Raw genomic sequence first — 17,978 nt, 5'->3', positions numbered from 1 at the left:
AAATCTTGAAGAAGAAATTTATATGCTTCAACCAAAAGGTTTTGAACTACAAGGAAAAAAGAACTTGGTTTGCAGGTTAAAGAAATCTCTGTATGGTCTCAAACAGGCGCCGAGATGTTGGTACAAGAGATTTGATTCTTTCATAATGAGCCTTGAATATAACAGACTTTATGCAGACCCTTGTGCATATTTCAAGAGGTTTGGGGACAATGATTTTGTCATTTTGCTGTTATATGTAGACGACATGTTGGTTGCAGGCCCCAACAAAGATCGTATTAATAAGCTGAAGGCTCAATTAGCTAGGGAGTTTGAAATGAAAGACTTGGGTGCCGCAAACAAGATTCTAGGGATGCAAATTCACCGAGACAGAGATAATAGGAAGATTTGGCTTTCTCAAAAGAATTATTTAAGGAAAATCTTGGAGCGTTTCAATATGCAAGATAGTAAGCCAATCTCAACCCCACTTCCTACTAATCTCAAGTTATCCTCCGTTATGTGTCCTAGCAGTGAAGACGAGAGGAAGGAGATGTCTCGAGTACCGTATGCATCAGCAGTGGGAAGTTTAATGTTCGCAATGATATGTACAAGACCAGACATTGCACATGCAGTGGGAGTAGTTAGTCGGTACATGGCGAATCCTGTTAAAGAGCATTGGAATGCGGTAAAGAGGATCCTTAAATACATCAAGGGAACCTTAGATGTTGCATTATGTTATGGGGAACTGAAATTTATTGTCAAAGTGTATGTTGATTCAGATTATGCAGGTGATATCGATAAAAGTAAATCTACCACTGCATATGTTTTTACACTTTGTGGTGGAATAGTAAGCTGGGTTTCAAAACTGCAGTCAGTTGTGGCGACGTCAACAACAGAGGCAGAATATGTAGCAGCTACTCAAGCTACTAAAGAGGCAGTATGGTTGAAAATGTTGTTGGAGGAACTCGGGCACAAACAAGAGAATATCACTATATTCTGTGACAACCAGAGTGCCTTGCATCTTGCAAGGAATCCGGCATTTCATTCAAAGACAAAGCATATACGAGTTCAGTATCACTTCGTTCGTGAGAAAGTGGAAGAAGGAACCGTGGATATGCAGAAAATTCATACTGATAAAAATGTGGCTGATTTTCCAACAAAGTCAATCAATCGTGACAAGTTTATTTGGTGTCGTTCCTCATGCGGCCTAGCGGAAACGTAAGCAACATCATTGGCAAGGAAGGATTATCGTGTGAAGATTGATTGAGCTTCAATCAAATCTTCAAGTGGGAGATTGTTGAAATAATAAGGTCAAATATGGGAGGCAATATTAGGTGAGTTCTATAGTCAACAAACACATGCAAAGTTGTGTTTTGAAGACTTTTGTGCACAAATTATTTACCATGATGCCATTCTCTTCTACTATAAATACATGATCTTGCAAGCTTCAAAATGCATCCCAACACATTCTTCCTTCTTGTGTTCTAGTAGTCTAATAGAGAGTTTGTGAGATATATCTCCTAATTACAAGAGATATAAAACTTGGTACTTATCCTTGTAATTAGAGCGAAGTGTAATTCCTATTATTCATATTAGTGAAACGTTTCTTTCCTTGCCCGTGGTTTTTACCCTATTGGGGTTTTCCACGTTAAATCTTGGTGTTTCTTTATTGTCATTATTTCAAGTATTACTAGCAGGTTTGCTATAATTCGGTGTCGCTTTTATCAACACTATGTTCTCACAATTACTAATACTCAAATGAGTGAGATGAACTAAGCATCTTTCAGGAAACAACCTCACATTCGAAACAATACTTAGTTTAAGATTTCCAAGTTATGACAACAAGTTGCTGAAAACCCAATTCACTTCCAGATTATCACAATCCTTCAATTTAAGAAACTTAAAAGTAGATGGGAGGTTTTTGTCTAGTTGTGGGAAGGTCAAGGATGTCATTGAATCACAATTATCTATCTTTAACTTCTCGATACTATTTGTACAATTGTAACCCTCCAACTTTAGACAATTTATAATTTCTACTTCTCTTATAGAAGACATGCCACAAATTACCAAATCCACCTTCCTTTCCACTAATGACACCAAATTTACACACTCACTCACTTTCAATGTTTGTAAACTCACAAGATTGTTCAATTCTGATTCCCACAAGTTAGTGACTTCAGCACACTTTGAAATGCTTAGATATTCAACTTTCTGGAGATGCTCTACTATTTCTCCATCTAACTGAGTGAGTCCTTTAATATCCTCCATTGTCAATGTAACAATTTGTAACGACCCATCAAAATCGCTATTGACGCGGCACGTTAATCATTGATTCCACAGTGAGGTTTTGACCTCTATATGATACGTTTTGATAAAATATTGCATTCATTAAAATAAGTGACTTTCTAAACATAGAAAGTTATAAACATGTGGGCGAGTGCTTAAGTATAAGCAAAACCCCGAAATACATAAGTCTTTAATTTACAGGTTGACATCACAGTCCAATTATTTATTACACAACGCAGTTTTATTTTGAATGCAATAAACTTTGTACAAAGCATGAGAGACTCCATGCAGGCAACAAGCACATCACAGCGGAAGCATTCTAAGGACCTGAGAATAAAACATGCTAAAAAGTCAACACGAATGTTGGTGAGTTATAGGTTTAATTGCTCGAGTCATAAACATGTATAAAGATAGACCACAAGATTTCATCAAAAGTTTATCAATAGATTCTACGTAACAGAGCACCCTGGTAACTAAACTTAACGCTATAGTGATAATTACCCCATTCGTTTTAATACATGCAAACCAATGTGTCTTAAACTCAAATAACATACGTCCGTTAAAAGGCTAGCGCTCTAGCTCGGACGGGGATGTCAAGCCCTATGGATTCATATACAATTATTCGCGCCCACCAGTCCATATCCTATGTACTGGCAGCTACTAGTTACCAAAGCTAAGTGATTTTCGGTTTAACTCAGTGTAGAATTTAGTATGTACTTGTGTCTTATCGCGTTTAAAATAAATTGCATGTATTCTCAGCCCAAAAATATTTAAAGTATTTAAAAAGGGATCTATAACTCACAGTTCAATATTGAGACTCAATATTGTTGGCAAATTGCGTAGACGTAATGATGGTAGACGAATGTATGGTTGGCCTTGGATTCAAGAACAATACCCCGAACAATACCCAATATTTCCTTATTTTAAAACGGTTTGAAACCCGAATTAAAAATACCCTCGAATATACTTTATTATTATTAAACTTAAAATTAAAATTATAATTAAAATTATAAATATAAATGTTAAGTACAGAATAAGAATGAAAAAAGATCGTCGAGCAAAAATGACCTTTTATAGTACTTTTCGATTTACTGTAGCTCATGCGATCGCATGAGTTTTCAGTGTTTTTGCCATGCGATCGCATGGGCGCCTTTTCTGTTTTTGTTTGCTAGTTCGTCGACATCAAAATAGTGTTTACTGTAGCAAATAGTGTTTACTGTAGCAAATAGTGTTACTGTATCAAATAGTGTTTACTGTAGCAAATAGTGTTTTACTGTAGCAAATCACCGTAGCAAACTCGTTTTCACTGTAGCACTGTAGCAAAATACAGTTTCACTGTAGCAAATAGTGTTTTACTGTAGCAAATTGTGTTTTACTGTAGCAAAGTAATTTTTACTGTAGCAAATAGGGTTTTACCGTAGGAAAGTCGTTTTTACTTGTGCATATATATATACATACATATAATTGTTCATGAATCGTCGAGAGTAATCAAAGGTAATTGTATATATGAAACAGTTCTAAAATTTTGAGACTCAATCTAACAGACTTTGTTTAGCGTGTTAAAATAATAAATCGTATAGAGAATTGGTTTAAATAAGTCAAAAATTTTCGGGTCATCACAGTACCTCCCCCTTAAAGAAAATTTCGTCCCGAAATTTTGAGTAGTACCTGTTTCATGAGCGATATCAGTGAACAAATGTGGATACTTTTGCTTCATCTGATCTTCACGTTCCCAAGTAAACTCGGGTCCTCGTCTTGCGTTCCAACGAACCCTAACTATCGGTATTTTGCTTTGTTTTAATTGTTTGACCTCACGGTCCATGATTTCAACAGGTTCTTCGATAAAATGGAGTTTATCATTGATTCGTATTTCGTCAAGAGGAATTACGACATCCTCTTCAGCTAAACATTTCTTCAAATTTGACACGTGAAATGTGTTGTGAACACTACTAAGTTCTTGCGGTAGCTTTAATCGATAAGCAACTGTTCCAATTCTTTCGGTGATTTCAAAGGGTCCTACATACCTAGGACTTAGCTTTCCTCGTTTACCGAATCGTACAACACCTTTCCAGGGTGACACTTTCAGCATGACTTTGTCGCCCACTTGAAATTCTAGCGGTTTTCTTCTTACATCAGCATAACTCTTTTGGCGACTCATGGCCGTTTTCAATCGCTGTTGTATTTGAATGATCTTTTCGGTGGTTTCGTGAATAATTTCTGGTCCAGTAAGTTGTCTTTCTCCTACTTCACTCCAACATATAGGAGATCTGCACTTTCTACCGTAAAGTGCTTCAAATGGCGCTGCGTTGATGCTCGTATGATAGCTGTTATTATATGAAAATTCTGCCAACGGTAAGTGTCGATCCCAACTGGTTCCAAAGTCAATCACGCATGCCCGTAACATGTCTTCCAATGTTTGTATTGTTCTTTCACTTTGACCATTTGTCTGTGGGTGATAAGCGGTGCTCATATCTAATCGAGTTCCCAATGCTTTTTGTAATGACTGCCAGAAACGTGATGTGAATCGGGTGTCGCGATCAGATATGACAGAGATGGGTACACCATGCCTGGAAACTACTTCCTTCAAATATAGGCGTGCTAATTTCTCCATACTGTCTGTCTCCTTTATTGGTAGAAAGTGAGCTGATTTAGTTAGACGATCAACTATCACCCAAATAGTATCATGACTACTTGCAGTCCTTGGCAATTTCGTAATGAAATCCATAGTTATTCTTTCCCATTTCCACTGCGGAATTTCTGGTTGTTGCAGTAATCCTGACGGCTTTTGGTGCTCAGCTTTGACCTTTGCACACGTCAAACATTTGCTTACATAAGTAGCAATTTCTGTCTTCATATTAGGCCACCAATAAAACTTCTTGAGATCGTGGTACATTTTCCCGTTTCCTGGGTGAATTGAGTACCTCGTTTTGTGTGCTTCATCTTGTACTAGTTGCCTTAGATTACCATGTTTTGGCACCCATATCCTATCAGCAAAATACAGGGTTCCATCGGCTTTTACTTCAAGCTGTTTTTCTAACCCTCTGCTCATTTCGCCTTTTTCATTTTCTTCTTTTAAAGCCTCTAACTGTGCTGCTTGAATTTGCTTTGTGAGATCAGTACGAATTGTAATATTCAAAGCTCGGACCCTAAGAGGTTTTACTCTTTCTTTTCGACTTAGGGCATCAGCTACAACATTAGCCTTTCCGGGGTGGTAACGGATTTCACAATCGTAATCGTTTAACAACTCTACCCAGCGACGTTGCCTCATATTAAGTTGTTTTTGATCAAAAATATGCTGAAGACTCTTATGGTCTGTGTACACTGTACACTTGGTGCCATATAGATAGTGTCTCCATATTTTGAGTGCAAAAACTACTGCTCCAAGTTCCAAATCGTGCGTCGTATAGTTCTTTTCATGAATTTTTAGTTGTCGTGAGGCGTATGCGATGACTTTTGTGCGTTGCATTAATACACATCCTAAACCTTGGCGTGAAGCATCACAATAGATCACGAAATCATCATTTCCTTCCGGTAATGACAAAATGGGTGCAGACGTTAACTTCTTCTTTAATAACTGGAATGAGGATTCCTGTTCCGTGGACCAATCATACTTCTTTCCCTTTTGAGTCAATGCAGTTAAGGGTTTGGCGATTCTAGAGAAATCTTGAATGAATCTTCGGTAGTAACCAATCATACTTCTTTCCCTTTTGTTTACTGTAGCAAATAGTGTTTACTGTAGCAAATAGTGTTACTGTAGTAAATAGTGTTTTACTGTAGTAAATAGTGTTTTACTGTAGCAAATAGTGTTTCACTGTAGCACTGTAGCAAAATACGGTTTCACTGTAGCACTGTAGCAAAATACGGTTTCTCTGTAGCAAATAGTGTTTTACTGTAGCAAATTGTGTTTTACTGTAGCAAAGTAATTTTTACTGTAGCAAATAGGGTTTTACCGTAGGAAAGTCGTTTTTACTTGTACATATATATATACATACATATAATTGTTCATGAATCGTCGAGAGTAATCAAAGGTAATTGTATATATGAAACAGTTCTAAAATTTTGAGACTCAATCTAACAGACTTTGTTTAGCGTGTTAAAATAATAAATCGTATAGAGAATTGGTTTAAATAAGTCAAAAATTTTCGGGTCATCACACAATTGATGAAGACAATCCAACCATGCTTCGTAACACAGTTACCAAAGATCCCTTTACGTGTAACACTTCAAGTGAGGGTATCGAGTCAATTACGACTACATTGAGTTTAAGACAGTTTTCAATAGATATCTTACGAAGACAAGGAAACAATCCAACTATTCCATCTTTATCAGCACCACTCATTGACCATTCCTCCCAATCCTGCATATCTCTAAATTCCAAAACTTCAAGTAACGAAAATGCAATATCATTGCAAGAATCCGCATGTCCAAGTAACTCTGGCCCGAGTCTTTTGAACCCATTCAAGCTTTCAATAAACAACTTCTTAAGTAATGGTAGACGTCCAAGTGTCGGTAGACATGTACAATTTTGACAGCCTCGTAAGGTATATAAGAAACCGCGTTTTTTTTTCTCTGTCATATATTGACTTCTTTATTTAGTCTTCACCATTTAGGAAATGATATTGTATATAGTTTCCTTTTATTGTTCCTTCTTTTTTATATGTATCTATACGTAATGAGAATGAGATATCACTTTTTGAAATACCAAAATAACAATTACTTTATGGTAACAGAGCAGACCATACTTTAACCCAAAAGAACCCTAATCCACGACGGCCCATGGCTGGAGACGATGTTCAGCAAAAGGAGGGGGAGGCAATCGATCATAACTCTCCCTACTATCTACACGCTTCCGATTATCCAAAGCAAATGCAAGTAAACGATTTGCTCAATGACAAAAACTACAACGATTGGTCACAAGAGATGACGAATTTCTTGTTTGCCAAGAACAAGATCGGCTTTGTTGATGGCTCGATCAAGAAACCTGAAAAAGAATCTGGCAAGTACATGCAGTGGATGCGGTGCGATGCTATGATCAAAGGATGGTTAACTACAGCCATGGAGAAAGATATTCGTAATAGCGTGAAATACACCAAAACATCTGCTGAGATGTGGACTGATTTGGCAGAACGGTTCGGGAAGGAGAGTGCTCCCAAAGCATACGAACTAAAGCGATCATTAACTATGACCAGGCAAGATGGGTTGATAGTTTCGGCTTACTACACGAAGCTAAGAAGTCTATGGGACGAGTTAGAATCGGTTTTGCCAACACCTCGCTGCTCTTGCAACAATTGCACTTGTGAACTCGGAAAGAAACTTGAAGAATTGAAAGAGAAGGAAAGGATGTATGAGTTCCTAGTGGGACTTGATGAACAATTCGGTGTCATCAAAACACAAATTTTGGCCATGAAGCCCACACCAAATCTTGGTACTGCTTACCATCTTGTTGCGGAAGATGAACAACAACGGGTCATCACTACAACGAAACGACCTATTCAAGAATCGGCTGCCCTTCAGGCGACTTATCATGGAAGATGTGATGGATACCGAAATCAGCAACATGAAAAGAGATGGTTGAAGAATGAAAAGAATCTTTCAATTGACAAAGACGAAGCTTGTGACCTTTGTGGAAAAGAGGGACACAACAAAGAAGGGTGTTTTAAGAAAATTGGATATCCTGAATGGTGGCCCGGTAAAGTAAAGAAGGACAGACCGAAACCAAGGGCATCGATGGTCAAAACTGAAAGCGAATATGTGTCATGTATGATACCGGGCATGACAGAGAAGCAGTACAACACCTTTGTGAAACTGTTTTCCAAAGACCGAGAAGAATCTGTTGTAGCTAACATGGCAGGTAGAATAAATAAAAGTGCTGAATTGATCGTTGACTCGGGTGCAACCGAACATATTACACATCAAGAGCACTTACTTGAAAACCTATCTATGGATGCACTCGAAATGCCAGTCACGATCCCTAATGGAGAAGCGATCCCTGTTAAAGGGAAAGGCAATTTAATGTTTAAAGAAGGAAAAATGGTTAAAGGAGTCCTTTATGTGCCAAATTTTACATGCAACCTATTATCTGTTCATAGGTTAACTAATGATCTTGATAGTGCTCCAAATGAACATATATTTAGTAGCAATATCGTTCCAATATGTAAAGTTTTTAAATGTAATTTCCTTATTTTTAGTTGTAATAGTTAAATAAATAAGTGCGAAGACGAAAGACGCAAATCGCTCGAAAATGAAGATTTAAAGACAAAAACGAAGATTTGAAAGACCAAAACGTCCAAAAAGCTCAAAAGTACAAGATACAATCAAAAAGGTTCAAATTATTGATGAAGAACGTCTAAAAATGACAAGAGTACAAGTTACAAAACGCAAAGTACAAGATATTAAATTATACGAAAGGACGTTCGAAAATCCGGAACCAGGACATGAACCAACTCTCAACGCTCGACGCAACGGTGTAAAAATTACGAGTCAACTATGCACAAGAATAAAATATAATATTTAAATAAATCATAATAAGAATAATATTAAATAATAAAAAGTTGTTAATTGAGCATAGTTCAGGGGTCGTAAATGAAAATTCAATTTACAATTTAGCCTATAAAAGGAACGATTGTAACGATGAGAAGGAAGAATTTTTTATCGATCTTTTTTTTTTTCTTCGATCAATTATCAATATCAATTATCAATATCTATATTCTATATCTCTATCATAATGTTAACTTAATAAGATATAACAATAATCTTAATTTTAACTTTAAATTATGATAATAATAAGATTTATGATAGAGATCGTTTGAGTGTGTAAGTCGAAATTCTGTCCGTGTAACGCTACGCTATTTTTAATCATTGTAAGTTATGTTCAACCTTTTTACATTAATGTCTCGTAGCTAAGTCGTTATTATGCTTATTTAAAATGAAGTAATCATGATGTTGGGCTAATTACTAAAATTGGGTAATTGGGCTTTGTACCATAATTAAGGTTTGGGCAAAAGACCGACACTTGTGGAAATTGGACTATTGACTATTAATAGATGGGGGGTATTGTCTAATTGAGTGACAACTCATTGGAGTCTGTCGAACCTATCTTCAAATTAATTAACCTAATAATTAATAATGATTATGGTTGTCCTATTTAGTGATGTTCATATGGAATCTGTTATAATCATTTAATTAATCAATTGGGTTGGGTAATTGATTATTCATTCTGATCAAGTGGATGAATTAATATTCATAAACTAATTAAAACAGGGGTGGATTACATACAGTGATAACTGGTGTAATTGTTGACAGAAGTGATAACTGCGTCACAGTTTAAATCCTTAATCAGTTGGAATATTTGACTTCGGGTATAAGGGTAATTTGACGAGGATACTCGCACTTTATATTTATGACCGATGGACTATTATGGACAAAAACCAGATAGACGTATCAAATAAACCAGGACAAAGGACAATTAACCCATGGTAATAAATTAAAATCAACACGTCAAACATCATGATTACGGAAGTTTAAATAAGCATAATTCTTTTATTATATTTCTCATCGTATCTTTATTTACTGTCATTTTATTACTCGCAATTTTATTTACTGTCATTTTATTTATTGTCATTATTTTACGCACTTTAATTATCGTCATTTATCTTTACGCTTAAAATATAGAATCGACAAACCGGTCATTAAACGGTAAAACCCCCCTTTTATAATAATATTACTACTTATATAATTATATATATTTTGTATAAATATAGTTAAAAATATAGTAAGTATCACCAGCTCCCTGTGGAACGAACCGGACTTACTAAAAACTACACTACTCTACGATTAGGTACACTGCCTATAGTGTTGTAGCAAGGTTTAGGTATATCCCATCCGTAAATTAATAAAACTTGTGTCATATTTTGTAGTATTTTGTATTAAAAATAATACTATCACGTACCCCTTCGCTACATCACCAAGTTTTTGGCGCCGCTGCCGGGGAGCGCTAAAACGCTATATTTTTAATTATAATAATATTGAAATAAAATATAATAATATAATAATATTGAAATAGAATATAATAATATAATAATATTGAAATAGAATATAATAATATAAAAATATTTAAGAATCTTTACGTAAATTTTAAAAAAAAAAAAGTCGTATTTATTAAATACTTCAGGGGTATATTATGTAACTTATAATTAATAATTGCTATCATGTCGCTTTCATGTGAATAGTAAATTAATTAATTTATTTTCATTTACTATTCATGAATAGTAAATGAATTAAAAAAAAAAAAAAAAAAAAAAAAAAAAATTATAATTATAAAAAAAATTATTAATTTGTAAAAAAAAAATCGTTTTTAAAAAAAAAAAAAAAAAAAAAAAAAAAATCGTTTTTAAAAAAAAAAAAAAAAAAAAAAAAAATTTTGTAAAAAAAAAAAAAAAAAAAAATCGTTTTTAAAAAAAAATTTGTAAAAAAAAAAAAAAAAAAAAAAAAATCGTTTTTTTTTAAAAAAATTTAAAAAAAAAAAAAAAAAAAAAAACGTAAAAAAAAAAAAAAAAAAACGTAAAAAAAAAAAAAAAAAAAAAAAAAATATTATTTTTAAGATTTTGTCTATAAAAAATTTTTTTTAGTTTTATTACCTTTAGATTTTTAGACTATATTCGCAACTTTTAGTATTAAGTTTAGTTTTGCCATAGTTATTTTTACTTCTAGAATTTTTAGGCTTTGCCGTAAAATCCCTTAAGTGCTTATTCCTTAGACTAAGTTTTAGGTGCTTTATAATTTTACGACGCCGTATTTCGCACTACTTTCTTATTTTTATTTTTCGACGCCTATTTTTTTGACCTTTTTATTTTTCGACACTTTTCGACGCGCAATCTTTTTCTCTCTTATTTCTCGCCATTCTAGTTTTTAGGACTTAGAATTTTTTCTACTTCTTCTCTAAATTTCTTAAAATTACGAAAATTTATTTTAAGTGGTTAAATTGATAGACATCAAAATTTTCTGGTTCGTAGTAATAGTTGGATTTGTACGTGGACCGGGTTATTGGAGCCAAACAGTACTCAATTATATTGAGACCAAACGAATCCTGCCCCTCTGCTGCATCTTTTGGCTATTCGAAACGTGGGCAAAATCAGAAAAGTCTATTGGTTGGATAACTTATTATAATTTTTCTTTCCTTTTTAAAACTAATAGGATATTCAGTGAATGCACCGAGCAAGACGTTCACCACCTGTAACTCGATCAAGACATCGTTTAAACAAATATAGCTGCCGTTGATTTTTCTTTAGACTCGTCATCAAGTCGACCGAGTACTTCAACTCAAATTTCCGATAATCCAGTTTTTGAAACCAATATCACAATTGAGAATCCGGAGAATACTCGGGGACAATTCCGAGACCCTGATCCATTAATTATTCCTCCGGAACCACCAATCATTCAAACAGAGATTGTTGAGGAAGAAACCATTAAATCAGAAACCTCTAGTGATTCAGATACAACACTTCCAATCATGGAAAATCTAGAACCTCTAAGTATGGAAGATCGAATGAGAGCCACACGCACGGGCCAAGGTCACGCCATTATTAAGCCAGAAGTTAATGCGTCAGATTATGAAATCAAAGGACAAATTCTACACATGGTAACTAACCAATGCCAATTCAGTGGTGCACCGAATGAAGATCCTAACGAACACCTTCGTACGTTTAAAAGAATTTGTACACTATTCAAAATCCGAGAAGTGGAAGATGAGCAGATCTATCTCATGTTGTTTCCCTGGACTTTAAAGGGAGAAGCCAAAGATTGGTTAGAATCGTTACCTGAAGGGGCGATTGACACATGGGATGTTTTAGTTGAAAAATTTCTTAAACGATTCTTTCCGGCATCCAAAGCCGTGAGACTTCAAGGAGAAATTGTTACGTTCGCGCAAAATCCAAATGAAACATTATATGAGGCGTGGACAAGATTCGGAAGGATGTTGAGAGGATGTCCTCAACACGGATTAGATACTTTTCAAATAGTACAAATCTTCTATAAAGGCGTAGACATCGCCACACGAAAAGACATCGACATAACCGCTGGTGGATCCATTATGAAGAAAACCGCAACTGAAGCTTACAAGATCATTGATAGCACAGCCTCCCACTCACATGAGTGGCATCAAGAAAAAGATATCTTTCGATCATCTAAAGCGGCTAGAGCCGATTCTAGCCATGACTTTGATTCCGTTTCCGCAAAAATAGATGCTTTCGAAAGACGAATGGAAAAGATGAATAAAGATATTCACGCAATACGAATCAGTTGTGAGCAATGCGGTGGACCACACTTATTGAAAGATTGTCACATTGAACCAACGATGGAACAACGAGAGAATGTTTCCTATATGAACCAAAGGCCTGGAAATAATTATCAAAATAATTATCAACCGCCAAAGCTAAACTTCAATCGAAATCAAAACATTCTTTACAATCCAAAAGGACCCGACAATAACTCGTATAACCAACAAGGTCCGAATAACCAACCAACTCAAAACAACACTTTCAATCAACAAAGACCTGGCTTATATAAACCACAACAACAAACTGAAGAGAAAAAGTCAAATATGGAAGACGTGGTATTCAAGCTAGTTGAATCTCAAACACAATTTATTGAAACTCAAACCCAAACGAATGAGAGGTTTGATCAGTCATTAAGAACTCAACAAGCTTCCATTTTGAATCTAGAAAAACACGTAGGTACTCTTGCTAGCATGATGAGTGAGAGGGAACAAGGAAAGCTACCGAGTAATACTGAAGTAAATCCTCGGAATGAGAATGTTAATATGGTGTCAACGAATTCTGAAAAACCAGCATCAGAAGATGGGAAGGTTTTAGATGAGAGTAACAATGAAGAAGTTACACCATCACCACCCGAGTATGTAAAGCCAGTGGTGGCACCATACAAACCACCCATCCCGTTTCCAAGAAAAGGAGTTGAGTATGAGCAAGTGATAGGTAATAAAGATTGTGATACCTCTGGAAAGAAGAAGAAGAAAAAGAATAAGAAAGTGCAAGAAACAAAAACCGTAAAGATAAACCCGGTGAATACAGTTCCACCAAAACCTCCACCTAGAGTAGGTGATCCGGGTGAATTTATTGTTCCTTGTCTACTTAGTGATTGTGTCATGTATGATGCACTAGCAGATTTAGGTGCAAGTGTGAGTGTTATGCCTCTTTCCTTATATAAGAGATTAGGTGTAGGTGAGTTAAGTCCAACGGATATGAGTGTTCGACTCTTTGATCAAACCATTAAGCACCCAGTTGGAATTGCTGACAAACTACCCGTTCAAGTAGGCAATTTAACCTTTCTAGTCGAATTTATTGTCATTGACATAGAAGAGGACCCAAACATTCCTCTAATTTTAGGTCGGCCATTCTTAGCGTCCACCAAGGCGTTATTTGATGTAGGAAATGGAAGAATGACACTTAAAAGTGGTGACAAATCGATCACCTTTATGATTCGAAAGTCTAAATCTCCACCAGCCAAAACCGTTGAACCAGTAAAAACAATTGGTAAGAACCATGTGCTTTTACCAACTCCAACGGTAATACTTAGCAATAATGAAACGCCTAAGTGTGGGGAAAATGAAGTAACACCTAATGATGACATGATAACAAAGAACCCCGTTGTTGATACGAAATTAAATAATCCCGTTATTAATAGTTCAATGAAGAAACTTATTAAACGGATTCGCGATGCTAAAACCAAGGGGAACTTTAAGTTATGTAACCGGTTAGTATCCAATCTATCACCTAAAGAAAAGGAGAAACTAGTTGAAATTGTGGATATTACACAGGAATCCGACCAATGGCTTAAAGAAAAAGTCACGGATATGCAAGTTGATTATGGACCAAGAGAAATTGACGATGAAGCTAATCACAATTTCGACACCACAGCTACCTAAGTGTGGGGAGATTCAAATGTTCTAAAAGGAAAATATTGTCGAGAGTTAGTTGTTCTGTTCTCGTGTAGTTCCGAGAATGGAATCCGATTGGTCTTTTCCGCTAGCAGACACTAAAGAACTAGTTTTCTCCCTCCATTCTGAATCTTTTTATTTAGTAGGTTTTATATAAAATTAATATGTTTTTTAAATTTATGTTTTGAATGATTTTAAAAACAAAAATTTACTTTATTTCATTAAGTTTAAAAAATGATTTCTAAAATTCGTCGTGAGTTAAAGACTAGGTCGTTGAGCCGAAATTACTTTACCCGAGGGCGGGGCGACAAATTTTGTTATCATTATTTTTAATTTTATTGATTTAAAGTATGCCAAAAATATTATACTTTATAAATTTTTGAAAAGTGGGGTTATAAACCAAACTTCAAAAATATGTATATATGTTTGTATTTTATCTTATGTACAAAACAGGGTAAAACAGCGCACTTTCAAAGACTGTCATGAAGTTCAGCAAAAGCTACTGATTTTGACAAGACGAAAAAAATCAAATGTGAAATAACAATATGTTTGCAAACTCGGTATTTTTAATCACTTTTCTACGCTAATCACCCTCATGAATTTATAATTATAGTCTGATTTCATGCAAATGAGGGCATTGCATGATCTCAAGTGTGGGGAAGGGTTATAAATTCTCTCAGGTTTATACTTGGTTTATTTGCCAAATTTTGTGAAAATTTGAAAAATTTTCAACTAAATGAACTCAAAATCATGTTTATACATATTTATGAACGATGAAAACTAGGTGTTAATACCGAAATTATCGTTACCTCGAAAAGGACATAAATTGAGAAACAACTTAAAACGCTTGAATTCATTTAAAATGGAATAAAGGAGAATAAAAAGGCAAAGAAAGAAACTAAGTGTGGGGAGAATGTACCAAGTTATTCAATTAAAAACTATCTATCACATATTTTTGTACAAACAATTGAAAATACTTTTGTTTTGAACGATAATCAACTGTTTTATCCGATGAAAGAAAAGAAGAGATGGATCTACACGATGAATCAATTCCATCATTAAAAGGAAGTAAAGTCTTCCGAAAAAGACACGCGCTTCTTGATTTAGGTCATGAAGTTGTCGTCCAGACCAGCTGTAGGTTGACGAAAAACCTAGAAAAGTCATCACTAAAATCAGCAGGAAATCCACGGACCTCAGCATCAAACAGGGTCGCCAAGTGGTCAGACTTATCCTAACCATGAGAGGGTCTGTCTTGTAAAATGGGGAGGGCACCGTGCAAATTAGCTTGATAAGACTAATGAATCAGATCCCCAGAAAGGATAATCTCCTTAAAGATTAAAAATCAGCTTTTAAGACTGATATTACTCAATCCTAGAGATTGACCTTAAAGATTGAGAATTCAAACTCATGGAATTCAATGATATCTAAACTCGAGCTTGAACGAGAAAATATTTTGATCAAAAATACAAACCGATTTGTTTTCTGAAAACCCATTTTCAATGCGTTCATTACCATTGAACGTAAAATCCTGAGAATTCATCAGAATTCATTAGGTCACCTGAACCAAATCGGGTGTCAACCGTAAGAACGGTGGTTGCATAGCATGGTCGGAGACAGGACCTTGTGCCAGACCGAAAAATCATAGGATGATCTTTACTATCGCTCCTACCAAGGATAGTTCTAGCATCTGACACGTTAAAAGACCATAATCATCTGCATGTCACGGGACATTGCCTTAACAGTTTCTTGTTCATCGCTTTCCTTTACAACCGGACGGTAGTTTACCGAAAGGTAATATACGGAACAAGTAAACTGGATGTGTGCTTTCCGATACCGGGATAGCAGTGGATTACACGAACCTAAATGTTTTTAGCCAAAATATTGATCTACAAATATATTTTGCAACACCAATGGTGGATCAAATCAGAAAACTTATCTAGGGTAAAAGCTAGATTGAATTTTCAAAAGATCAAATGTTTTCATAAAGATCCTATTTCCTAAAGGATCTAAATTTTTATAGTCATGTGGGACTGTAAACCGCCTTTCAAATGTGCACTTTGCTTTGGAAACCGAAAGTAAATCGGCTATTTGATTGCAAGTGTCGTTGACCTAAACCCGAGGCAACTGTGGATGACACACCCACCTTTAACCATCATTACTGTCATTGTTTATACCGCTATATCAAAATCACTGATGTACAAAATGTGATGAATAAAAAAGTGATTCATGTATGTTTTTATTTCAAGTTCTGTATTGCTTGAGGACAAGCAACGCTCAAGTGTGGGGATATTTGATAGTGCTCCAAATGAACATATATTTAGTAGCAATATCGTTCCAATATGTAAAGTTTTTAAATGTAATTTCCTTATTTTTAGTTGTAATAGTTAAATAAATAAGTGCGAAGACGAAAGACGCAAATCGCTCGAAAATGAAGATTTAAAGACAAAAACGAAGATTTGAAAGACCAAAACGTCCAAAAAGCTCAAAAGTACAAGATACAATCAAAAAGGTTCAAATTATTGATGAAGAACGTCTAAAAATGACAAGAGTACAAGTTACAAAACGCAAAGTACAAGATATTAAATTATACGAAAGGACGTTCGAAAATCCGGAACCAGGACATGAACCAACTCTCAACGCTCGACGCAACGGTGTAAAAATTACGAGTCAACTATGCACAAGAATAAAATATAATATTTAAATAAATCATAATAAGAATAATATTAAATAATAAAAAGTTGTTAATTGAGCATAGTTCAGGGGTCGTAAATGAAAATTCAATTTACAATTTAGCCTATAAAAGGAACGATTGTAACGATGAGAAGGAAGAATTTTTTATCGATCTTTTTTTTTTTCTTCGATCAATTATCAATATCAATTATCAATATCTATATTCTATATCTCTATCATAATGTTAACTTAATAAGATATAACAATAATCTTAATTTTAACTTTAAATTATGATAATAATAAGATTTATGATAGAGATCGTTTGAGTGTGTAAGTCGAAATTCTGTCCGTGTAACGCTACGCTATTTTTAATCATTGTAAGTTATGTTCAACCTTTTTACATTAATGTCTCGTAGCTAAGTCGTTATTATGCTTATTTAAAATGAAGTAATCATGATGTTGGGCTAATTACTAAAATTGGGTAATTGGGCTTTGTACCATAATTAAGGTTTGGGCAAAAGACCGACACTTGTGGAAATTGGACTATTGACTATTAATAGATGGGGGGTATTGTCTAATTGAGTGACAACTCATTGGAGTCTGTCGAACCTATCTTCAAATTAATTAACCTAATAATTAATAATGATTATGGTTGTCCTATTTAGTGATGTTCATATGGAATCTGTTATAATCATTTAATTAATCAATTGGGTTGGGTAATTGATTATTCATTCTGATCAAGTGGATGAATTAATATTCATAAACTAATTAAAACAGGGGTGGATTACATACAGTGATAACTGGTGTAATTGTTGACAGAAGTGATAACTGCGTCACAGTTTAAATCCTTAATCAGTTGGAATATTTGACTTCGGGTATAAGGGTAATTTGACGAGGATACTCGCACTTTATATTTATGACCGATGGACTATTATGGACAAAAACCAGATAGACGTATCAAATAAACCAGGACAAAGGACAATTAACCCATGGTAATAAATTAAAATCAACACGTCAAACATCATGATTACGGAAGTTTAAATAAGCATAATTCTTTTATTATATTTCTCATCGTATCTTTATTTACTGTCATTTT

The 17,978-nt window shown here is 34.7% G+C and overlaps 1 protein-coding gene across 1 annotated transcript; it reads right to left on the bottom strand.

Annotated features, from left to right (window-relative positions):
• Positions 1-1,709: 1,709 nt before the first annotated feature.
• LOC139874391 (putative disease resistance protein RGA1) lies at positions 1,710-6,838 on the bottom strand. The gene is made up of 2 exons (XM_071861833.1): positions 6,423-6,838; positions 1,710-2,260 (listed from the first exon to the last, which is right to left on the bottom strand). The coding sequence occupies exons 1-2, from the start codon at positions 6,836-6,838 to the stop codon at positions 1,810-1,812; spliced, it is 867 nt and encodes a 288-aa protein (XP_071717934.1). The 3' UTR covers positions 1,710-1,809.
• Positions 6,839-17,978: the final 11,140 nt, after the last annotated feature.

The sequence above is a fragment of the Rutidosis leptorrhynchoides genome, chromosome 11 (genome assembly GCF_046630445.1).
Source record: "Rutidosis leptorrhynchoides isolate AG116_Rl617_1_P2 chromosome 11, CSIRO_AGI_Rlap_v1, whole genome shotgun sequence".
Taxonomy (NCBI): Eukaryota; Viridiplantae; Streptophyta; class Magnoliopsida; order Asterales; family Asteraceae; genus Rutidosis; species Rutidosis leptorrhynchoides.
Note: the sequence above shows the minus strand (reverse complement) of the source record. Positions and strands in the feature narration are given on the sequence as shown.

What these genes read in the sequence shown, in the direction of transcription:
- LOC139874391 (XM_071861833.1), bottom strand. Translation starts at nt 6,838, where the DNA reads ATGACAGAGAAAAAAAAACGCGGTTTCTTATATACCTTACGAGGCTGT. An exon ending in ATGGTTGGATTGTCTTCATC is followed by an intron (nt 2,261 to 6,422) that starts AATTGTGTGATG and finishes TGGGTCGTTACA; the next exon opens with AATTGTTACATTGACAATGG.